General features: G+C 36.7%; 2 protein-coding genes across 2 annotated transcripts in view; both read right to left on the reverse strand.

Moving 5' to 3' along the window:
- RGS22 (regulator of G protein signaling 22) overlaps positions 1 to 6,935 on the reverse strand; it is a 63,722-nt gene extending 56,787 nt beyond the window's left edge. Inside the window, exons 1-3 of the mRNA XM_082752766.1 lie at positions 6,908 to 6,935; positions 6,220 to 6,248; positions 3,559 to 3,621 (exon numbers count right to left, since the gene is read on the reverse strand). Coding sequence (XP_082608892.1) covers positions 3,559 to 3,621; positions 6,220 to 6,248; positions 6,908 to 6,932 — 117 coding nt within the window. The 5' untranslated portion in view covers positions 6,933 to 6,935. The remainder of the gene's footprint in view (positions 1 to 3,558; positions 3,622 to 6,219; positions 6,249 to 6,907) is intronic.
- Positions 6,936 to 19,506: 12,571 nt separating this feature from the next.
- FBXO43 (F-box protein 43) lies at positions 19,507 to 23,441 on the reverse strand (the record flags this gene model as incomplete). The annotated part of the gene is made up of 4 exons (XM_082755327.1): positions 19,507 to 19,755; positions 19,847 to 20,029; positions 20,971 to 21,073; positions 21,997 to 23,441. The coding sequence occupies 4 exons, from the start codon at positions 23,439 to 23,441 to the stop codon at positions 19,507 to 19,509; spliced, it is 1,980 nt and encodes a 659-aa protein (XP_082611453.1).
- Between the last annotated feature and the right edge of the window lie 1,441 nt (positions 23,442 to 24,882).

Consider the following 24,882-nt stretch of genomic DNA (forward strand, 5'->3'; position numbering starts at 1 on the left):
AGGCCCTGAAAGGGTGGGAATGAATAGAGACCTCATCCAGGAACTTTGCCAAAACTTCTTTAAGAAGGGTATGTGTATATCATAACTAAAAGTCAGTGAGAATCCAGACCAGAAAAGAATTTGAGCAGCTCTAGGAAGTGCCTGGAAAATTCAGGCTGCACATGGTCAATGCCAAATCTCCCATTGACTTCAGTGAGTCCAGGATTCCCCTTCCATTGATGAGTAAGATGCAAGTCACAGTCACACACCACAATATAACAACGAGAGGAGCATTTTAGGTAAACCTACTACCAATAAGAAGAGAAGTCAGGAGAACTTTTTTTGCCTCCTTGTATATCAGTGCAAGTTTTTGGCCTGGATAAAACTCAACATAATATGTATGTAAGGCCTCACTGATATAAATGTGTTTTGTTGTTGTTGTTGTTTTAAAAAAAGGGGTTGTAATGGCTCCTGCAGCCTCCTTCCATACACCTGGAAAAGACAAGCAGAAACTAATGGGCCTGCATTGATATCAATGATATCAAGCAATCTACCTGCAGTATATTGTGTCTTCTATCCTTGTGGCCCTATTAATACATCTCTGTAAGGTTCTTTTTCTTTTTTTAAGAGTGGAGAGCTTTTATAGCGGGAATGAGTTCTAAAAGAAGTAGGTCTTCAAATCTGAAGTTGATAAAACTGTGGTCACTTCGTATCTTTCCGATGCAAAGGAAACCCACAGCCAGGGACTTGCCACCAAGGGTACCATCTCCCAAATACAATTCAAATGAGGTACACATAGCTCAGTTGTCTGTAGTGAAATTCTTCAAGCAGGCTGAACAGAGCGCGTCTTCATCAGGAGCTGGTAGTTGGAATTGGTAACTGGAAGACGAGAGGCAAGGCCCCAGTATGGACTTGGGTGTGGAACGAATAGCAGGTAGGAGAACGAGAAACAAGTTGACATGACTGCACTTTCTTACTGAGGCCTACAACACAGAGCTGGACAGAGATTTCAGACTTCTGAGTTTTCATTCCTGGGTAAGCATAATCTTGGATGTTTTAATCGAATAAAGATTCCAGTGCTAGGGATTCCTGACCAGCTCAAAATGGAAATGCATCCATACCGATGTTTCTCTTAAATTTTTCATTTTTAATTATTTACTATGGAAAGTGTAACTTGTTTGTATGCCATGTGATTGATTGCTGCTGCTGTGAAATCACTGTACTACTGGCAGTAAGTGCCCTCATGGGATTTTTTCTATTATTTTATCTTTCAAAAGTATTTTCCTTATAAACTGTCTTCCATTACAATACGTAGTTCTTTGGAGTACATAGATATTCATGTCAGATTTTCTGATGATTATTATGTCTATATTATTGCTTAAAGGATATTTTGTAAATCAAAGGAAAAAAAAATGTGCTGCTATAGCAAGTTCCCAGTGATATAATTTTCCATACACCAGAGGTGCATTATAAATCAATACAGAGACAGGCTCTTAAAATAAGCACGTATTACCACTGATTTCTTGTATCAAGTCACACAATATTTTCAGTTTAACTTGTTGCCTAACTACTAACACACCTGGGTAATACAGTTTCTAGGCAACAGCATATAAGCACAACAAGAATAAAGCAATGGAATTTTCAAGGCGCTGTTTTAGTAGAAGTGTTCTGAGAAGGAGAGGGAAGTTGGGAATATAAAATATTCAAACCGCAGAACCCAAGGCATTAATAGAACTTAATCCTGCAGAGGGTAAATCCCCAAGAAAAGATCAAAGAGAAAATAAATCCAATTATGAGAACACGACAAATAAACATAGCTAATACATCTTCTGTTTTCATGAAAGTTCATAAATAAATAAAGAGAGACCATGTGTGGTTTTAGAAACCTACCAAGATTACCAGCATAAAACAGTGTTTACTCAGGACTGTCTGTGAACTCTTTTCTGTGGGCTTCAAGAGCAGTCAGAAGTGCCTGGACAATTGCTGCATTTCAGAGCTGCTGAACTGAGCCAGGACTCTGGGCTGAGGAGCCCTGTGAGGCCAAAGAGAATTTTGGCCTCTAAAAGATGTCCTGAAATCTGTGCATATCCAAGGAGACCCAGATACTAAGCAGGCTGAAGTTTTTTTCCCACTCCATCCTCTGTGATTTTGGGAAAACCTGAAGCATAGTTTCCAAATAAGCAGGGAAGGCGTGGAGGATGGTATTTCTGTGCTAAGAAAAATCTGGCATATAGATGGAGGCCTCGCTTTAAAGGCTAGGTAGTTAGGCTTGGATTTAGGCAATTATCCTGAAGCAGCTGCAGAAAAAGAGAGAGAAACCCAACACTCTCAACATACATTTCCTTCTGGCTGTGTCTCCATAGCTTTGTAAAAATTTTTCTTAGGAATCTTGCAATGAGGTGAAAGTGTATAAAGTCTGAGATACTGTTAGAAGTTAGTACCACTTCTGTGCACAAAACCCACACTCTGATATGGTTGTTTTAAGCTTCCAGATTCTATTTTCATATCAAAAATTGATATAGGCATCCCATGCGCAACTCCCATTTGGCGTATTTTAAACAAATGTGTGATATGGTTTAGTAAGTACATGAAAGTGTAGATCAACTTGGTAAGCCTGAATCCTAACTGAATTTATTCCAATACTGGCCAAGGAGCATCCAAGAAATATTCTGCCCCTTCCTGTTGCTAGTAGTGATTCCTACCAAGCAAGCTGCAGAAATGAGTATATGCAACATGTTTGGCTGCAGTGGATTAATGTGGGGCAACTCTGGGGTAGATTGTTTGGGAGGTCCCATGAGAACTTCAAGTGACAGTCTGTGCCAGCACGCAGGGGAATACCTATGTGATGTGTGCCAATGGAGAAAATGGGGACCTACTAAGTAAAGAGTATTAAGATGAAGTCAGGTGAAGTTGCCACATTGAGGGAATAGGACAGTATACGTAACTCGTCTGAGAATGTGGGGAGGCAGGGTAGTTGGTGGGGAAAAGGAACAAAGTATAAGGCAAATGGTTATATATAGGGCACTGGATCTGCTGATCTAACTGCTGGATCAGCACACAGAATACAGTGTAAGGCTGCATCCTTCTAGCTACAGATGGGAGGCGGAAAAGAGGGGAGCACCAATTTTGAGGCCTTCACAGACATGAAGAAACACAGTGTTGGTTCCTAGGCTAGAATTTTTATTAACTGCTGACTGCATTGCCAGAAGAACTTAAATGACAAACATTGGTTTTATCAGCATGTATTTATTCCATGATACTGGAATAAAAGTGGACTCCTTATATTTTTTACGTAAGCATTTATGTATCTTTTTCATTTACTGTTCATAATATTTTGGTGCACTGTAAGTTAAATAAGTAAATTTGGAGGAGAAAAATCCATCCCCAGAAGTGCTATTTTCTTGACACTGATAATTACATTAAATAGTAAGAGTTACTACCATTAAAATATGACAAATTGTAAAAGCCATTTAGCTTCCTTGTGGCAAAAATGCAAAATGTTCTAAGATGGATTACCTTATTACTAATCTTAGTAAGGTGTTTCTTGTATTTTGAAAAGGATTTCTGTAAGGTACTTACTGGAAGACTCAAAAATTCATTGAAGTAGTCCACAAGCATATCATCTGTGGCTAAGCAGTCTTCCTACGGAGACACAAAACCAGAAAGCAAGGCTTATAGTAATATATGCTAACAAGTTTTGAATGCACTGTTGCCTCAAACAATGTTTTTTTTTTCCATGAGATATGACATGCAAACTTTTGTAAAATGTTATTTCTCACTTTTGAGAATACAGTCATTGCGTCATCTTTATATTCTGGCCATTACACACCACTGAGGTACTTAACAATTTAAAAAACACACGTAAAGTTAAATCCTTTGCCAAGAAATTTACAGATAAAGCCTTTGTAAACCCAGCAGATTCTAAATGCTGGACACCTGCATGTTTACTTTTGAAAAAATGCATAATCTAATAGTCTAGAAATTCCCCACATTATACCTTTCTCTCTCCCACTGAGGAATGAGAAGAGTATAAACGTTCAGCAGAGCCTGCTTCTACTCCCACAGTACTGCTTGGAGATGGTTTAGGGAATGTTTAGGAAACAAAAGCAAATTTTCTGATCTATAATTTGGCTCACCAAGCAAGCAGTATATGCCACACCTGGAATCTGACAATACTGGGAAGCTTCCAGTTGACTTCATCAGAAGTCAAGTCTGCATCTACAGGTTTTGGTACCTGTCTGACACCTCTTATTTAAGTACTGCAAATGAGACTCATAAACTGCCAGTAAAATAAAGTTGTCATCTGTTTTACTGTTGTTGAATCAATAAATATGAATCCCAACCTTACCAATACCACCACCCCTGATTTAAATTCGACAAAAGGTAGAAGAACACTATTATATTTGTCTTCAGAAATCTGCCTTCAGTATCATGAAGACTTCTGAAAAGTTTTAACAATTCCTTGAATATTATTTCTGCCTTGCAACACAAGGAGAATGCACCCAAGTCAAATCTGTTTACCAGTATCAGCAAAGATTTTATGACCAAAATCTTTTTCTCTTTCACAAGTTCATAACATTCAAATATATTAGTGAGGTAGAGTGTTAAAGAGAGGTTACACACAGCGCCAGTGGTATCATTTGTAGACAGGCAACATCTTGATCCAAACTCCACAGAGTCTGAACTAATTAAGGATAGTTTATCTTCAGCAAGGAAGAAATCTCTTCTAATCTACTCTTAATATGAACTCAGGAAGGTCCCTATGTGCTGCATAACAAGCCACAACCACCCCAGTGGTGTTTGTCCACTCTTCGTCTGCCAACATCTATTCCTGAACACTTGTGGTGACTGCTTTGACTGATACAGGAAAAGCAAGTTAGTTCATGCTCATTCCTGGAAAAAGCTGACAACACTGAAAGCAAGGCTTTCTGCTTTACAGAGATCATGCTTTTTGATTATTTGGATCACAGGCCCATAATCCAGTGCAGTTGTAGTACCATGGACCTGGAGATGTTAGGGTACTGATCATATTTACCAAATTGTCTGAACTAAAGCATTTTGAAGTCAACAGAAAATTCTCCCACTAATGTCACTAGGCAGTCAATAAGATCCATAAATCTCAATTCAGCAAGTATTAACACAATTAACAATGAAAATAATTAGAAACAAACTGCTGTTTGCCTCACATTTGGTTTGGGTAATGCACAATTAGATTTCAAACTGATAAAGATGAATCTGAAGATTGCAATATATATAATACACCATTCACATTTCACTGTTTCAAAGGACTTATTCAAAAACAATTCATTTATTACTGGCTGAAGTATAAGCTGCTGAAGAATACGCAGGTAACATGTGTTTTTAATTTGTAAGGAATATAATTCTCTGTAGTCCCATATAACAGCAAGAAATATAAACACACTGGATCACTAATCAATAAAATGTTTATGATCTTATTAATGCAAGCTTTGCTACTTACTGCATCTATTGATATACACAACATGCTTTCCTCAGGTTCTTTTTTTTTTTTTTTTTTGTGGTCAGTCTTATTTTCATTTGAAAGCATAGTTGCACTTTCATATTTGCACATTATAGGTTACAGAGCTGAATATACAATATTATAACTTAGATTTTTTTTTGTGCCAGGAAGACTTTTAATTTCTTCCCATGATAGCTTTCCTCCTATACAGTCAAAATTATACCTAGAAAAAGCTGCTTTCCAATTGCAGTTGGAAGTCGATTTGCTAAAAATTGGTCAAAAAATATGATTTTAATGAAATAGATGACAGTTTTGCCTTCATGCAATTTTTGTGTAAAATACAGCTTGTACAAATTCTATCAGTCTTTTAACATTGAAAGGAATTTAAAACTTATTTCTACAAAGGAATGCAACTGTTTCTTAGATATTTTGAGGAAAAGATTGTTAAATCTGTCTTATTGAACCAAACTTGTTGATTGTTTCCTTCCTTCAACCTATTTCACTTTTCATTTTCATCTTTATTCTTCACAGTTTTGTTTCTCCTTTTTCTTTCTTTCTTTCTTTTTTTTTTTTTAACTGTTTTTCAAACTAAGTGTTTTCCTTTGTCTGAGAAAGTTGTAAGACATTGTTCTGTCACTCCATACTTAGAAGAGGGAATAAATAAGAAAACAAAAAACAGTTTCCAGTAACTTTTTTGTTGTTGGTTTTGCTCTACTATTACATGACGAAATGACTGATCAAGCCTTATAAAGCATACTTACAAATACGTCTTCTGTTATACATGGAGGCTCTGAAATAGAAAAATGAACTGTTATACATTGTACAAGCAATACAATCAAGTTCGTTCAACTATGAGCACCTAGCAGAAACAAGAAGTAGTGAGGCATGACAACCTTCTTGGATATTCTGCAATAAAACAATATAGCTGAGGAAATAAAACAAACTCTAAGAAAATGCAGAAATGTTAGTCCATACATAAAAAAAGTCAAATATCACAAGAATGATTTAAATATAATGAAAATATCATTTAACTAGATTTTTTTTTCTGATATATATCAGCTAACTTCTTGTCAACTTTCCTCAGCAAAATTGATGACTAGAAGCTTGCCGGTCTTAATGAAAACACAAATTTGCATGAGGCTCTGGGAGCCTTGAACAGCAAGTATTGTGAATCATAAGATTAAAATTTAAAAACAGATGAGTTTGGGGTGTTCTCAAATAGCCAAATCCCACTCATTCCAGGAAAAGTCTCCATCTTCCGTGATACCACTTAAGACAGTACAGCTCTCTCTTCAGATTAATTAATTTTGCTAAACAAGTTTAAACCTAACAGTTCCAAATCCTTCTCCTTTTTATCACAGTCTCTGAACTTGAGACGACCACGCCAGGGGTCAGACTTGTGTCTGGCATAGAGTCAGTTCATTACCCTGTTTAGAAAGCGCTACATACCAGTAGTAAGCCTCTTCGACTGCATGCTGGAGCTACACGCAAAAGGGCCGGCATCCACCCCTGCAAGCTGACAACCTCATTTGCAAAGGTGAAACCCTTCCCTGCAGGTCAGAAATAGAAGTTGCAGAGTTGCAGGGCCTGGCTCTGAACTCCTGGTCTGCACTAAGGCAGCCTGGCTCTGCTGTGGCTCACGGCAAGCCCGGGTTGCTATGGCACTGCAAACAATGCATGGGACTCACATATCAGGCACGCTTACGATACGGTCCCAAAAGAGATGCCTGGGAAACAGGAATTTGAGGATATTCGAAGGAAAAAGAAAAAAACACTCTCTTCTCAACCAACCTAGGCAGTTCTTAGTCCAAAATGATATTCAACTTTTCTCCTACATTAGCAACTCTCTTCAGCCAGTTGGGATATTGCCCTAAAAAAAAATCTCAAACCATACGATTAACGACCAATGGATTTACATCATAAATCCGTATCCTTAAGTGAGGCTGGATCCCAAGTAACAAAGCAAGTCCCATCTGTGGTAGAGCCAAGTAAGAAAAGGAGAGGAGCTTGGTGTTCCTCAGGCCGAGCTGAAACCAGGCCTGAGGAACTGCTTCCAGGCCCTGACTTAGCAGAAATCCAAAGGCAGCTCCATTTTCCCTCACTTAGGGAGATTATAAACGGCCTAGGGGGGAGGAGAAAAGACGTTGAGAAGTTGAAGAAAGCCTCCCAGAACGTTGGTGGGCTCAAGGAGATATGGGATATAAGAGAAAACCATATTTCTGACACATTTAGCTGAAGCTGCACATGAGGGAGGAATTCATGCTCCTAAATGTGAATTTCAGTGGATTTTAGCTACTCTATAGTTGAGATATGAAAACTTCCTACTTAGTGGGTATCTGATCCTAGAACTGCTTAAATTCTTCAGTCACCTACAGGTGGTTTTTGTTTTTCTTGTTATTGTTGTTTTTCCATAAAATCTCCCTCAGAGGTTTTAGTGCTGCATATTTCCAGAACAGCACTGATTCCAGTAGCTTGGCATAAATCCCACTGGGATCAGACGCAGTACAAAAGGTCATGTGTACAAGTTACATAAAGGTCACCTTTAAGAAGCCTAATCCCAGACCTACATGCAAGAAGGACCCAAAATGGACAAAGAACATCCAATTTCCAGCAAACTCTTCTCATTGTGCCCATTTTCACAGAACTATACAGTATCTCCAGACATACTCCAGGTGTGGAAAAAGGATGATTGTGATCAATACACGACTTTGGTGGAATTTATGATCAAATAAAACAGGAGAAACGCATGTACTGAAGGACTACAACTTACAGCCCAGGAACTGACAACCACCAAAAACAAACAAGCAGCAAATCTAGTATCTCAGAGGCAGGGAAAAATTGTTTAATTTCCTGGAAAGAAGTGGTATTTTGCAGCCTTTACTTCAAATGTGCGTTGCCAGTCACGGGAGTGCCTGCCCAAATACCCTGATCATTGCTCTAATTACTAAATACCAGAGTAATGCCTCTAATTGTCCTGGTGGAGTGCTGTTTGCTCTCAATTTGGCTTTTTAGTGTGTTTTGTTTTGTCTTGTTTTTTCACATAAGGGAATAGTAGTATTTCCAAAAACCTAAGAAATAAGTCTGAATAATATCGTAGCCAAGATACACATTTTGGCCAAAAGCTTGATATGTCTGAAAAGTATACTCAACAGAAGCAAAGAACAAAATATAAAGTTTCAGTCTCCCAACCTAAGTAAGCTACGCTTTAATTTTTGTGGTCAGTATTCTGACAAATTATTAACCACTCATAAGCAAAGCTCTCTATGTAGCTTCTTTTCAGTAAGAGGTGAGAGATTAACACCAAACGACACATTTAAACACATGATTTCTTAGTGTTGTGTATCAGGACACGTTCTGTTATGATTATGAAATATTTCAAATGGGTATACCTTGCATATACGTAAGAGAAATATTCATAACCAGATAACCCATAAAATGTAAAGTGAAATCTTTCCAACAGGCAGCAGAATTGCATGGCCTTTTATATGAGACTGAATGGTCTTATAACCAAACTACTTAACCCGATTTTAAATCTTTAAGTTAAGATTCAAGGGAGGATTTCGCTCCTTTCCCCCACCCTTCTCTTTTTCTTTCTGACATTGGTTTAGATATAATCTTTGGTGTATTACATTCTCTTAAACTTCCGTACTTGCTTGTAATTTTACAAGAACAAACAACAATAGGAACATGATGAATGAATCTTTTTTAAAATACAAAGTGGAAGCCACAAGTCAGCTTAGATAGAAATGAAGTCTGGAAACAAGTCAATAAAAAAAAACAATAGTCCTTTTTCTCTCCCGTCATCTGGTGTATTTTGGTATAAAACTCTTAGGTCTTTGGTCTCTTTGTAGTATGCTTCAAAGACTGCATTTTGGAGGGAGCTCATCAGGAAATACACACTGTACTCTCATGGAGAATCTGTTCGCAGTCATCATTGCTTTCTCATTCTCTTAGTTATCAGCACACATTTAAATTGACCAGTGTGTGTATGTGTGTTTGGAGAAACAGAACCTTTCACTCTTCGTTATATATTGCCAAATAAGGTTCATCATCTGATAAAATTGGAATATAAGTGTTCAGCTCATTTCTCTCCTCTTCCACATTTTTCTTTCTATACTTTTCTCTTATTTTAATTTTGATTAATATTTGTTTTAACAGAGGTGCAGACCTAAAAAGCATTTCATAAATATAATCAAAGCTATAATCCACCCCAAAGAGCATCTGATCATGTAGAAAAGATGAATGGCTGGACAGGACAGAGAACAAGTTACAAAGGTTACACTAGTAAAATCCTAAACAGAAATAAAAAAAAAAAAAAAAAAAAAAAAAAAAGAGGACGTCTCAAGTTATTAGCATTTTAACAAAATGTTAGCCAAGCAGAAGGCCCACACAGCTTTGCAAAGGAATATAAATTAGAGGATAACGTAAATGGGTCCTATCCATCCCCATTGGCGTCTCCCTCTTCTGCTCATTACTGAAGAGCCATTTGGAGATGACTCAGTCAAAACTTGTTATTGTCCCTTTCACCCCATTTCTCTAAAACTTGAAGTGTTCCTAGGCTATCAAACATTTGCCAGGAGCAGTGTTTTAAAGCATCACCTAGACAAATCAGAGCAAATCTGCTGAGACAACTTTGCACCTGAAGAAACAAGCCTATAGACTATGACAGCCTGCTGGGTGAACAAGTCTCCTTGTGACTTCTTCCAGTGAAGAAGAGAAACCGGATTGCTCCATTAAATTCAGATGTCCACTTGTCCTTTTTGGTGCTAACCTGTGTTTGATTCCCATCAATGGTCACGGTGAAATCATGAACACCTCCATAATTAATGACATTCAAACCTAGTAAATAACATTTTTTTAAAAATGCAGTTAGACATCTAGCCATCAAGGGCAGCTACGAATGAATTGCCACTGATTTCAATAGGAACTTTCCATCTCGGGTATACGTGGGCACTTCATCATATGTTATCCTTAATGCTTAACTACCCTTACAAAAATCCACCCTTACTTGAACGTAGCCATTCTTTCTCTTTTGGATGATTGCCACATACTTTTTAGCTTTTGCATCTGTGAAAGCAGCGATCTCATGATCAGAGAACAGGTGCTAGGAAACCTGTTTAAATATTGACTACAGGGCTGCCAAAATGGGAGTCGGACCCTGAGGGGAAAGCATGAATTCATCACCAGATAGCTGGTCCTTCCATGCCTGGAAGGATTATAGTAGCAAAATGGCAGAAGGCAGCTGTTGCAGTGGCATGTCCCCCATGTGTGGAGTCTGATAATACAGGTTTACAGCATGGCTTAACACGATCCTGTGGCTGTTGGAAAACATTAAGGCAGACACCAGAAGAAATAGTTATTAGGAAAACAAGCACTCACTTCTGAAAGGAGAAAAAATATATCCCCGAATATAGTCTAAGTGAAAAGAAAAAAAAAAGTGCTTAAGATAGGAAGAGTTAAATAGCAAAGGTGGAGATGCAAGGGAGCCTGACCTGTACAACAGTAAATATATGGATGGCCAGTGGAGAACATTCTCTGCCTTGTCTATGTCATCAATGGCTTGTGGATTCCTGTAACAAGTCTTACTCTACCAGGACAAGGCAGAGGTGTCTTATCACATCTAAAGAGTTTATTTCAAGTTTGATTCCCCTGTCCTTATCACAAACCTTAGGAAAAAAAATAAAGAAAGTACAGAGACATTCCTGGAAATTGAATTAGAATTTGGTAGAACCACCTAGCAACTTATGATGCATATTTGTACTCTTGCTACCTTGTATATTTCAGCTACCTTCTTCATACCTGATCTCTTCAGAAATTTCCATTATCACCTTCAGAGAAGAAGTGCTAGAATTTTAGGAGAATATGGCAGCATCTTTCCTAATTTTGGAAAGGAGCATTAATACTTGATTAGAGAAAAAAAAAAAAAAAAAAAAAAAAGCTATTCAGCAAAATTGTTGCAGTTTGAAGAAATGTCTTAGAAACTTCTTTACTGAAAGGGTTGTGAGGCATTGGAACAGGCTGCCCAGGGAAGTGGTGGAGTCACCATCCCTGGAAGTCTTCAAAAGACGTTTAGATGTAGAGCTTAGGGATATGGTTTAGTGGGGACTGCTAGCATTAGGTCAGAGGTTGGACTCAATGATCTTAAGGTCTCTTCCAACCTAGAAATTCTGTGATTCTGTGAAATAGTCATTTTATGAAGACAACATAAAAATCAGGAAAGAACTACTGGACCCACAGCTATTAAGCCTCATAGAAGATTTTTTTTAAAATGGCATATGAATAAATTTACAGCATGGCAGACAATTTATTGCTAGCAGCCCTACTACAGTTAACATAACCTAGCTTCCAAATGAAACAAGATACACAGATCAGAATAACCTATTGCAGATATTTCTCACAGAGGTTTCAGTGTCAGGGGATGTATTAGAAATTTTGGCACTGTGTATGAGATATTGCACTGTCACTGTCTCTTCTCTATTTCTCATGTAGATAAAATGAGTCATTGTTTGTGATGCATTTTAGTAATGCTAGTTCAAGCTTTACAAGTTTACCACCACTTCTTAGTTTTAGTTGTATGAACAAGTTTCATGACTTTCTTTTTCCTCCTGGTGTTACCTGTAGCTTGGTTTCAAGTTGGATCAATTCCTTGATCTTGCTTTCACAGGTGTTTTATCCAAGTGTAGGGCTCATGCAAGAGACATAAGCAGTAGCTTCAGTAGATAGGAATAATATATGCCAATAATGCTGAACATGACCTTTGCCTGGCAGCAGGTAGCACATACCCAACAAGAAACAGTAAATGCACGCATGCCTTCGAGTCTCACTGTTATAAGCAAGCAGGTGTCAACAACAGCCCCCAGGCCCAGGATTCCCCAGCTGACAGCTAAGTTATCCACATGGGATATTACTGATGCATCCAGCCTGTGAATTCATAATAGCACCAGTGCTGTTTCAGGCAGCACCTCCTGCTGACCACTGATCCAGACTTTTGCATTACAATGCTGTGGCTGCTTGTCCTGCACTGTAAGGAAGCAGACAGGGAGACCAATCCACCTAAGAAAATATCAGGAAATAAAGAGATTTCATATACATTATTTTCCAGAACAGCATAGCACCAACATGCAGGTCGTAAGAGTGGCGTAAGAGTCAATAACTAATAGGAGCTCATAAAGATTTCAAGGCTTCTGAAAAGTAGACAAAGTTACAGCTTTCTCCCCTCATTTATTCTTCTTTCCTGCCTATTGCTCTCCTGGACTCCAGGAGTATCTAGTTAAAGAATAAAAAATTCCCAAGTTAGCACTCCAGACTTCATCTGACAAGCTTCAGCTAAGAAGAAATGCTGTGATTCTGGTATAGATTAAAAACTTCCATTGGAATACTGGGATACTTAGCCCCATCCCAAATTTGATTTTTTAAAAGTTAATATTTCCCCTTTCTTGTTCATTGAAGCCACCAGAGCATCAACTAAATATGAAAAAAGATACAAAACAATTTTTCCCGTCATCGTTTTAAAATGTGATGGACAGTTACATTTTGCAGCCAGCACCAGGCTGGTATAGGGACTGCTGGATGATCAAGTCTGTGGCTGAGACAGAGGAATGGAGCCTGTTCAGGCCAACCTTGCCTGGTTGCTGTAGTACCTGGCAGTGTGCCCACCCTGCAAAGGAAGCTCTGAAGAAATAATACTCTCTCGATCGCTTCCCAGGATGCCACTCTTCCCATGGAGATTTGAAGATTTTGGTATGCAGCTCCTGGGGACAGGAATTACGGCCATCCTTGCTTCCAGCTATTCAAAACATTTTGCATTTGTAATGTTGAGCTGGTGTGCAAAGGTTAAAGAAAAAAAAAATAACACACAATTTAAAGTTTTCTTCTGAAACAAAAACCTTTGGTGCCCCCTTGTGATAAAATGCTTTCATCAGCAGAATGTGTGCAGTTGAAATGCAGGTCTATTTACAGTGAGAAAAGTAGCTTGGCCCTTGAGACACATTCACATTTCAGTTAACTGAGCAAAGCATTTCCTGGAATTAGTTTGTTTTCTTGTTGTCCATTCCTTGTTGTATGATGTTCTCTCTAGGTGATGATAATTATTTAAACTAAAGAAGAAATCCAGAACAGGACTTAGATGACTGCACCAGCAAGCATTTATGTTTGGAGCAGAGAACAGTATCCATATCTTGCCTTTCACAATGATTTAAAAATAAATAAATAAAAGCTTCTTACTGTGCCCATTTAGAATTCAGAGTCTTGAACCATTTCTTGACAGAAACACCTTCCAAACAGCAAGGCTGGAGAGTAACTGTATCTCACCAATAGCTTTTGAACTCCAAAAAGCACACAGTGAGAAAGGGAAAACAAGAATCAGGAAGGATGAAAGAACCTGAAACTCCAACACTTTAGAGGAGCATTTTTCCTTGTAGAAATTTTGAAAGATAGGAGAATGTTCTCAACACAACCAATCTTTGTGTTTGAAAACAAAGCTGTTGCTATTGCTGCAATCTGTGTAGCATCTAATCCATCAGACCATGCACCAGAAAAATATATGGGATTCAAAGCGGAGGAAAAAATAATTTTGGATATCAGTGACCAATATATAGACAAGTCATTGAGCTCCTTGAGTACTGTCACAATGAAGCAATTCTGTGAGGCATGTTCTTCAGGCCCTGAATAATTTCCTACACTCTAAAGACTTAAAGAACACTAACATCTGCTCTGTGAACATGAGATTGGAGTCCTCTGTTTATGGAAGAGAAGCACTTTAGGGTGATAATCAATGTTTCTGCTGAAGTAGAAGACCACTGCACAGGTCTAATTCTGCAGTTCCAAATGATAAGCATAGCTTCTAACAAGTGTTTTTATCTAGTCTACTAACACTTCTCAGCTAACTACCCACCTTTTGCCAGAAGTTACTATCCCTCTACCACAATAGCTGGTTCTAGTCATGATGCAGTGTTTAAGCTTAAACACCCATGGAAGCAGATTTTCACAATGGTTCAAGACTGAAGGGGAGCAGCTGAAGTGCACAAATTCCACATCCCATTAGCCAGAAATTGAAGGTGCCCACAGAATTAAGATAATTAATAGATAATTGAGATAATAACTCAGCAACCCTCACACAAGTGTTTTCAGATTTAGTTCTCAGATGCACAAAAAAGTCTCTAAAGTAAAGAACCATTTTTATATGAAACATCCACTATTCAGCACCGATGCTTATGGATTCATTCAGCACTCTGTGCCACTCATATCATCTGCTGAACAGTTGGTATCTCTACTGATCATCCAGTAGCACTCAGCTCAAAAAGGTCTTAAAAACATTTAGGCTTCCAACAAGCTTATACAGATTCCAACACTGTACAGAGGCTTGTAAAATTGAGTATAGAAGTGTTAACTTTTTTGTAATGAGCATTTCAAAAAGGCAGAGCTCAGGAAGTCACAGACAGTAAAAGCAAACTTTGTTTTTGCTTAACTAAAAATAAACAGTTCCCAAAAAGCAGTTAGATTTTGTTGGGGCATGTGACAAGTAATAACAATCTGCTATAAGTTTTACATAAAAAAAAAAATCCATTAAGATTCACTACAAAGAATTTGCACTTAAACATGTATTAGAAACACAGAAAACATTAACTCACGACAAGACTGAAGCAGAGAAAAATTCTGAAGCTTAGTAGTACAAAGTACAAGGTTATATACTTAAGATTCTGTAAGAATTTATGGAAGAAATTGGGATCTTATCTTTTCAAAATTTGAGAGAGAAGAATGTGGGAGTACTACACCTAGTGACTAAACTGCAAATGTGTTGAAGCTGTATAAAAGAAGTTCTACTCTTAGTATGTGTTAGTATTTCCAAATATTTCTGATAGATCAAGGAAAGCACTGATAATATTCAAGGTTGTGATGAGCTTTTACCTGGAATACTGGCTGCACACACTTAAAGAATAGATTCAAATGGAAACAATGGAGTCATTGAAACAATCCAAGGAACAGAAGATGTATCTATAAGATTATATTAAGTTCAGTGTTTTGTTTGTTGTTTTTTTTTGTTTGTTTTTTGTCAATGATACAAAGAGTGAGAAGATATTTGTATTACATAGTCACAACATTGGGGAAAAGAGGTGAGTAACAGATGCATCAAACAGCTGTTTTAATGGCAATGTTGAAAAAAGGCAACTGGCTAAGTGACTAGTAGAGCAATTTGAAATAGACCTCCAATATAAAGGTAATTAGATGGGATTCTATCCAATTTTAAGACAGAGCCTCATGAGTTGACACGAGCTCAGCACTAGACTCCAGGAACCAGGAGTCCCTTTCTAATCTGTTATTCCTGCTTTTCTTCATGTGCCTATGAAAACAAGGAAAGGGAATTACTTCTTGTATTAATTAACCTAAGTAGTCTAAATTACCAAAGGGTACTGATGAATAACCAATATATAGAAAAGGAAAATCTGACAGATGTTGGTGAGCTCCTTAATTTAGTAAACAACTTTTCTTACCATTTTTAGCTAGAGTTAGTGGTAAAATATACTAATGTTCTCTGTGCTATAAACAATTAGAAAAATTTATAACAATTTTCCCCAAGTTCCTTGTCACCTAAGAAAGAATGATCAGAGACTTAAAGTCATTTCAATTTCCCTCTCAGAGACTGCTTGAAGTTTATAGCTGCTACTTAAAAAGGATTTATGATGTATGACTGTTAAGGCAAGGTCTGTCAGCAGACCAAGGCTATTTCTAAGAAATCTTGTTTAGAATTCAAACCCACAGTTTTGGCTCAAGCCATCACCTTCAGAAATCTAAGCGCATTCCTTGGACATCTTTTTGTAGGCAGTATTGCTCCTCCCACTGGAGAACATGCCTGTCTAAAGGGAAATGTCAATGAAAAAATTCAGCAGCAAATACATGAACCAATACTATATTTTATTAGGCATTAATTTTAACCTTATTATCCATGTCTTTCAGAGTGAAAGACAATTCATTCCTCCCTTTCCCACAATCTTATTACTAAAACAAAAATTCTGCAACTGGAGAATAATCATAGGCAGAATACTTTAGGAAATTCTCGACCATACTCATCCTACTGCTTCTACTCAAGGAGGAATTTTGCATCCTTTTTCTCTATACTAGAAAGTGGTGCTAGTATGTGACAAACTTTAGTCATTAAAGCTGCAGCAGTACTGAACAAGTATCAGGTCCAGGTCTTCAAATATTAATTTAGTCAAGTAGGAAAAAAAGATGTTGGGCATGAATCCCTGGACACCCTCACACTCATGGACCATTTTATTTTATGAAGTTGGAATAACAGCCATACAGAACCAATTTGCCAGCCCTGTTCTTAGTGAATTATTCAGATTTAGTAAAACCAAACTTTTTGTATAAATTCATCTCTTAGCAGAACTTTTGTTAAGTATGTTTTAACTTAATGGAACTGGTTCTTAAGCTCACGTATGGCTTTCCATCCAAAGGTGGTTGCTTGAAACAGGTGCACCTATTTTAGGTGCACCTAAATACTAAATACTAATAAATTAATAAAAATATTGATATAAAATATAAATAGTAAATAATACTAAATACATTTCTCAAATACTTTGAGAAATATTGCTAAAGTAATTAACACGAGACTTGCTCTCTTCCCGTATTTCCAAATTAGGCTAAAATACTGCATATCAGAACAGTGAGCTAAATCATCTCAGCATCTGTGATAAATCTCCCACTAATTTCAAGGATGCATTTAAGGCTTTTTTTTTTTTTTTTTTTTTTAAATGTTAGAGACAGGATAAATTGATATTTAGCAAAGGAAAAATGCAGCAATGGGTATAGCACTCTGGCATGGTTTGATATGCTGTACTTATTCTGCAGTGCAGCTACTACCATCCCCTATTTTATTTGATAGTTTGATGACAACTATCAACAAACACTAAACCAAATGAAGTTATTGCAAAGTTACAAATTACATGTATTATGCAAGATTCTGATTACAACTTTCTACACAGGAAGTTCTGCTTCATCCTGTGAATGTAAACTTTCATTGAAACTACTAACTATCTATTTTAAAAGTGTTTACTTTGTACCTAAAAATTAAAAAAGAACCAATACAATTAGCTTTCAAATTAACTTTCAACTAGACCTTGAACACAAAGTTCAAAGCAAAAAATACAAATATTAAATCAAATAACTTAGCTATTTTCCCCATTTGCCATCACCTTCTTTGTAATTATTTTAAATTCTTCCTAAATCAAAACTATGTATACAGGTAACCCTAAGTTTCCTGGCTTGCCCCAGAATCCTTCTCCTGAGTTATCCCCCTCAGAAGAGGCTTTATGTAGTCTCCTCTTTCAGTCTTCCAGTTCAAGAGCCACCAATCTAACCCTAGACAAGAATAACGTAAAGGCTTAACAGAATGCAAATGAGCATGGAATTAAATTGTTGATAATTAACAGAGTAAACATGATTTTCTGCCAGATGCTCGAGTTGATCCCTTCTTTAATGTTGTTATGCTTGGTTAATAAGGTTAGTACTAAAACTATGATATTTTACTTAGCGTATTTTACCTCCTCCTTCCAAATGCTGTGCGGAACTGCTGTCTGGAACTACTAGCACTATCCCCAAAATCAAATATGCTACAAGGACTAACCAAATTGTAACAGTTAGAAATGAGAAATAGGAAATTAGGTTGCTAGAACATCTTGAACTGAATTATATCAGTTCATTTCTCTTAAATATCCACAGATGGTGCGGAAGGGGAAAAAGCACCTGAAGTTCCAATTCATGTTTTTTAGACTATAAAAGTAACAGATATGTGAATAAATAAATATGAAGACAAGCGAACATACAGATTATAACTTAGTTGAAAGCCCATTTTATCAAGATGCTTTTTTAATACAGCCTAGAGCTAAGGCTTACCTACAAATACACAGAGTAAAATTACAAAGTCACAATCAAAACACAAGACAAAAGAAGGGAGGCTGGGGGGCAGGGAAAACCTGACTATAAACACTCTACAAGATGTTTGTGACAAAAAAAAACTCCTTGAAATGGCAAGTAGAAAAATGACAATTTGAGATGTAAATTGACATTATATCTTCATGCAGTAAGTACTGTGTTGCCTGTATTTCAAGTTGTTTAAAATTACTAGGGCAAACATGAAATTCACTTAATCTGGGAGACAGATTGAGTTATTTTTCTGCAGATGGTCAGTATATTTTGTTCAAGTGCTAGATCAGTAAATTTCCTTTAAGTCTACAGATGGAGAAAGGAATATTTCTGTCCTTTAACTCAAGGAAAAAGTATGAAAATGACCCAGTATCTGGGAGCTAAATTTAAGTCTAAGTATACAGCACAAGTTCACATCAAAAGAGTAACACAACAGCTTATTTAGATACATATTATGTCACTTGAAGTTTTCAAGAGAGAGAAAAATGCCATGAAAACCAGTATAACCAAACAGAGCATCACCTTGATTTAGATTCCTCTTCTATTGACTTGCACTGTAGAGGTTAAAAACAACAGAATCATTATTCTAATTATTCAGATATAAAACACAGACAACGAATAATTTGCTTGTGAGGTATCACCATTTATAAAAGGTAGAAGTATCTCTTGCATGTGTACTTAAGGTCCAACTTTAACAGATTTTTTAAAGATTTACTGTAAATTGAAGTGAACAATAAATAAATCCCCAAATTTTAAAAAAATGTTTTTTCTTTAATTTGTCATTAAGACAAGAATCACATTTTTAAACACCTATGAGATGCTGTAAGCTAGATATTGAAGACTACATTTAAGATACTTTATTGAATACTTAAGGTGTTAGTAAGTGCCTAACTACTACATGACAGGTAAAAGAATACATAAAATGTTTTAAAATACTCACTTTTTTCATAACCATAAAATACACTGAACAATTAAGATGCATACATGAGAAATTATCTTGATAAATCAGCAAAAACACAACAAATTAGACTTTCAAAATGTGCATACTTAAGAATATGAACAAGACTGGGAATTCAGGAGAAGGTAAAAAGAATCAAGTGTAAGGACTTGCATGCCTTACAAATTTAAAGTCTTTTTAAATTTCTTTTGCTTTGGGCACTTCCTGGAGGAGCATCTTCTTTGTTCTTCCGTTTTGCAGATAAACTATTACATTCTTTTGACCCATGGAAAGAATGCAGACATAAAATACAGAACTCAAATGCACAGGCCTCTCTGCTACATAGCCCCCGTTTCTTTACCAATTGATACTTTGCAGGATATTGACATCTTGGACAAGGTTTCAGAGCTTCATCGGTGAACAGTGTTTTAGCAGCCTACAGCAAGAGGAGGGAGACAAGAGATACTTAGTTCTTGTAATTTAGAGTTTTCCAAAGCCCCAAAATTAAGAGTGTGTTAGAGACCTACTTTTATGTATTCTTCCTGTCTAGTAGTTAATTGGGGAACAGAATTACATCTCCTGGGAGTAACTTCAATGCGAGAAGGCGGTGTTTGTACAGGAGTTCTGGCTTGAGCCTGAACAGGCCTTAGAGCAGATCTGTTGAGAACATTAAGTCTTGTGGCAGCATCTTCAGCTTTCAATAAATATTCCTGTTATGATTGATAATTATAAGAAAAAAAAAAAAAAAAAAAGAAAAAGAAAAAGAAAAGGAGGCACATCAGGGTTTTATTTAATTTAGAATTTGCAACTGTGTTTTGCTTCATATTTTAGGTTTTCCCCTGCAACAACACATTAAAAATGAAAGTGATGTATAGTGCCTGTATTTCCCATTAGAAGTTTGTATTTAGTAAGGGGACAAGATAGGAACCATTAAAAACAAAGCCCCATGAGCAGGTAAAGAAGCCAGTCTTTAGCACTTGGTTACTCGCTACTGATCCTTATATTTCTGAATTAGGATACCTCTCAATATCAAGCATTAAGTGATCAAACAGTTTTGTCACAGTTAAAGCAAGGTTATCCTGAAGTGTTGCGTGTACATGTGGAGGATTTCTTAAAAAAAAATACTCCTATTAATACTATGCTACTTTTTCAAGAAACTCCTTAAAAACAAGTGATCTATATGCTCTTCTATATGCTCTATGACGATCTAGATCATCTATGATATAGATCTATATGATCTATATGCTCAGAAGTACACCACAAAGAAGCTCAGCAACAAGCAGTACTGAAAACATTTGGGAAGTAGCCCAGAGTGGGTTCTAATGGACTACAGTGAAATGGGAAATGAGCAACAGCATGACACAAAGGTATAAACAGAGTTTAAGATCCAAAGCCAGAATCAGTTTAGGAAGAGATCCTCAGGATTTGGGGAAAAGGGGAAATCACATGATTGAAAGACTGCTACTCAAACTGGGGCCAGATGAAAAAGAAGAAATAAAAGCAACGACAATCTCATGTCAGAATCTTTTACATACCCTAGTTAGAACTGTTGCTATCAGCTACCTTTCTATAGTTTTGCAAGATCTTTACTCTTTCCTCTGACCTGCATTTGTTCATGCATGAAAAATATTACCTTTGAGACAAGCCTTACCCCAGCTTCTTCCTTCAGCTGCTTTATGTACAACTTTCTCCTCTTATCTGCACTTTTATCTTGTACAATGATTTCACGCCAGTTTTTGCTTACTTTCCAAATGCTGGAACAAATGAATTTAAAAAATTATCCACTTTCACAGGGTAGCACAGAAGCCATAACAGTAGAATTACCTTTTTCAGATTTTTTTTTTTTTTTTTTTTTGCATGATTTCACATACTATTTTGGTCATTTTACAGACTATTGCTATATATTAGCAGAGTTCACTGTACTGTCATGAAACAAACTTAATGTATTCCACACCATTGTTCATAAATACATAGACAAATCTAGTGAATGACTGCAATATAAATAACACAACATATCTTTGGCTTACAAAATCAGATGTTTCTTCTCTACACATAAGACACTTCATTTTTATTCCTAAAGTCACATTTGTATGTATTAAGTCCTCTAAAAATCTGTGCCATTATACTTCTACACATTCCCTTTGTAACTAGTAACACATGGCACTTTTGGTTCCTTTGAAGTAAGTGACAATTTCTGTTGATTTCAAATGAATCCAGAACTTTACCCACAAGGCAATATTCTTTGAGCATTTTTGTCTTTGTGCTTAAAAGTGACTGAGGAAATCAAATTTGCAAGAGAAATCTAGAAAACGTGTTCTAAGTTCCATGCATTATTAGGAAACCTCTAATGAGAAGAACTGACTTCCCAGATTCTAAAAAAAATAAAATAAAATAAAAAAATAAATAAAAATGGTAATGTGTTAAATTTTACAAGTACTATAATAGTTTTAAGTTTGTTAATCCCCTCCTTTTTCCCCAACTCCTCCCTCAAATGTATTTTTAGAACAACATAGAAAGAACCGCTTGATTGCCCCAGTGACAAACCCCTTCTGATGTCCTTAATTTGAGGAAACTTCTATTGACGATCCCAATTATTCCAAAAATTATTCTAATTTATTATCAGAAATGCATTTTCAATGTTTTGGGCGTGGGGAGTGGGAACAGCAGTAGTACCTACCTGCAGAGACTTTCCACTGTCAAAGCACCTAAAACTATAGCAAGAACATGTTTTAAGTTTCTGTATTTTAATTCAGTTAAAATATCTAGTTTTTCAAGGCCCATTTTCTTGCCAATAAGTCCAGAAAGAACGTGTTCTAATGCAAGTATTTCTGTTCCATTAATATTCTTTGATACTTGATTTTGGTCTGATCTTTTTCTTTGCAAGCAAATCTCATGGACTACTTGCAGAGCTGGAGTTCTGGAGAGATCTATATAATTTACAATTAAGTCTTCACTTGTCTGTTCTTTTAGAACTACTCCGTGGTGTTCACTGACATTTCTTTCTTCTGTTAGCATATATTCTGAATTAGAAGGACTGCCATAATGATCTTCTGTCTCTGACTGTGAGCCCTGTTCCCGAAGAGTGGATAACCTTCTAACTCGCTCAAGCTTTCTTGCTTTTCTTTTACTGCCTTGAATTTTGGAATCTTCTTTATGTTTTTGACATGACTCTTGGAAAGAACCCTCATAATCAGACGATAAGTCTCCTGATTTGTCTAGTTGAAGTGAATTATATCCGCTGTCCTCAGGTGTTGAAAGACTTGGGTAACTGGTCAGTTTAACAGGGGGAGTGTTTCTATTACACAGCTCAAAGTTAAAGTTCTCTACAAGCCTATCAACAGTAGTCAGTAACTTATTCTCATTGGCCTCAAGTAATGCACTGTAAGTAGGGGTCTGAAGCAACCCCTCATTAACACTCTCACCAAATTCACTAGCGTTACTAACACAAGCATCCTTACACTGAATTGGTGATAAACATTCTGTTTCTAGTGATAAGGGGTCCTTACTTTTGGTCTCATCTAGCGTAGAACTCCTTTGTTGAGAAAATGACAGTCTCCGTTTGGGGACATTAGGACTAGAGTCCTCTATTTTTGAAGTGCTACTTGTCAGGTGTTTGCAACTGTTTTCTTTTGAAGAACCTGAAGCAATTTGTGAAGGTTTTTCTTCAGAGCTCGAAACACAAGAGAATAGTTTTTTCCTACCGCTTCCTGAAGGGCTAGCTTGTCTTTCACAGGATCCTGCAGGTGTGCCAGCTGGAGCAGCCTTGGATAAAAGCAGTCTCCTGCGTAGCAAGAAGCCTTTTCTACTCGCTTTAGGAGTTTCAAAAATATCTGTACTTCTATTTGCTTCTCTTCTTTCTGATAAGGAGATAGAATTCATTTCTTTTTCAATAGATGATGATACGGACCAGAGGGTGTTTGTGCGAATATGGTCAGAATGCTCTTGCAGAGAAGATAAACTTGTTGCACTTGGTGTTTCTGTATGTTCTGCTTCAGGATCATTGTCCATAAACACTGAAGGGGAACGGGTGTCTTTAAAATCAGAGTATCTAAAATTGCTGCTGGGAGATGTTAGCCTATTTCTTTTCAGAATATTGAACGTTATTGAGTGACTGTCTGACATCTTCTGATTGGGACTTTGGCTCTGTGAATAAAGATACCAGTGTTATTTCTGAAACAAACAGTAGAAGTAGTCACCAAAAGACACCTGGAACAGTGAAAAAGTCTTCAATAAATCTACCAAGATAGAGATTTAAAATAATTTTCATTAGGCTTAATAGAAACAGTGCTTAAACATGATCACAATGGTAAAGTGCAACCAAATAGGTTGTTAGAATGAGCTAGTAAAATGAATGCTATATCATAAGCAAGGGAAATTAAAATTTCTTTTCAGTTAGCTGATTAATCTGATAACATTCACACAATGAAAAACATTCAAATAAGCAACACAGCAATGAGAGTCCCATTTACACTGAAGTCAGAGACAGAACTCCCCCTCATACCAGTAGGGTCAGGGTACTGTTTTTTTTGGTTGTTGTTTTTTTTTTGTTTTGTTTTAAATAATTACTTTTTAAAAAAATCATCGTTGTGTTATTGATTCGTGCAATCACTAACAGTTTAGTCCTCAAGAAATAGTGGAAAGTCTGATAACAGATTAATTAACGAAAACTTGCCTTTTGTCTAAAGAAAAAAGAGAGGACCGATCATGAAATGACAAGTCTACAGGTCTCCCTATTATTTAGATCCTACAGTCCCTGGATGGAATAAGGTTTTTCCTCCAGTTACATATCAACTACTGCATTCTCATCTGTTTTAACATGCAAATATTACTTTGTAAATAAGGTATCTGCTTGTGCACTGTTCTGTGGATAAACTAAGTGTTCAGAAGATTTAAACTTCAAAGAAACTGATGGATTATACATCGTCTCACCATGCACATAAACTTTCTACATTAAACTTAGTAAACACAAAAGCTTTAAGTTTTCCCCCAAAAACTACAAAGAGCTGATACACCCATAAGTAAACAGACAATGATTTTTGCCATTCAAACATGCCGTTTCTCCACCCTACCCCAAATGGCAATAGGTTACTGCTTTATGCATACAAAAAGTAACCAAAAAGATGTGAATAATACCAGCATGAGGGTTGTTCTCTCAGAAACCATAGTAGTTCACATCAACATCCAAGGACCCTCAAAGTCTGAATTAGCAGACTTTAGTAAGGCACGTTCAGACCAGACAAAAATTGGAACATTTATCAGTGGCTTAAACACCAAACATTAAGACATCATTAATAACCCAACAGTACTGACCTAGACAGGCCCTAGGCTACCAGATACAAGCAATGGGAACCTGAACTGCTGGGGAGGAGATGATCTCAGGTCATTTAATTAGTATTTTTTTGACCTATGATGAAGGCACACTGTAAGATCTTTGTGATATACAAAGTTTTTTTTTTTTTGTGTGTTTTTTTTTTTTTTGCTGTCTACAGCAAGCAAATCGCAACGTAGACAAATTCAGAGGAACAGGATATTCAACAGATTAGAATTTGCCTTAAAGGTCTAT

The sequence above is a fragment of the Aythya marila genome, assembly GCF_965140915.1.
Source record: "Aythya marila genome assembly, chromosome: 2".
NCBI lineage: Eukaryota > Metazoa > Chordata > Aves > Anseriformes > Anatidae > Aythya > Aythya marila.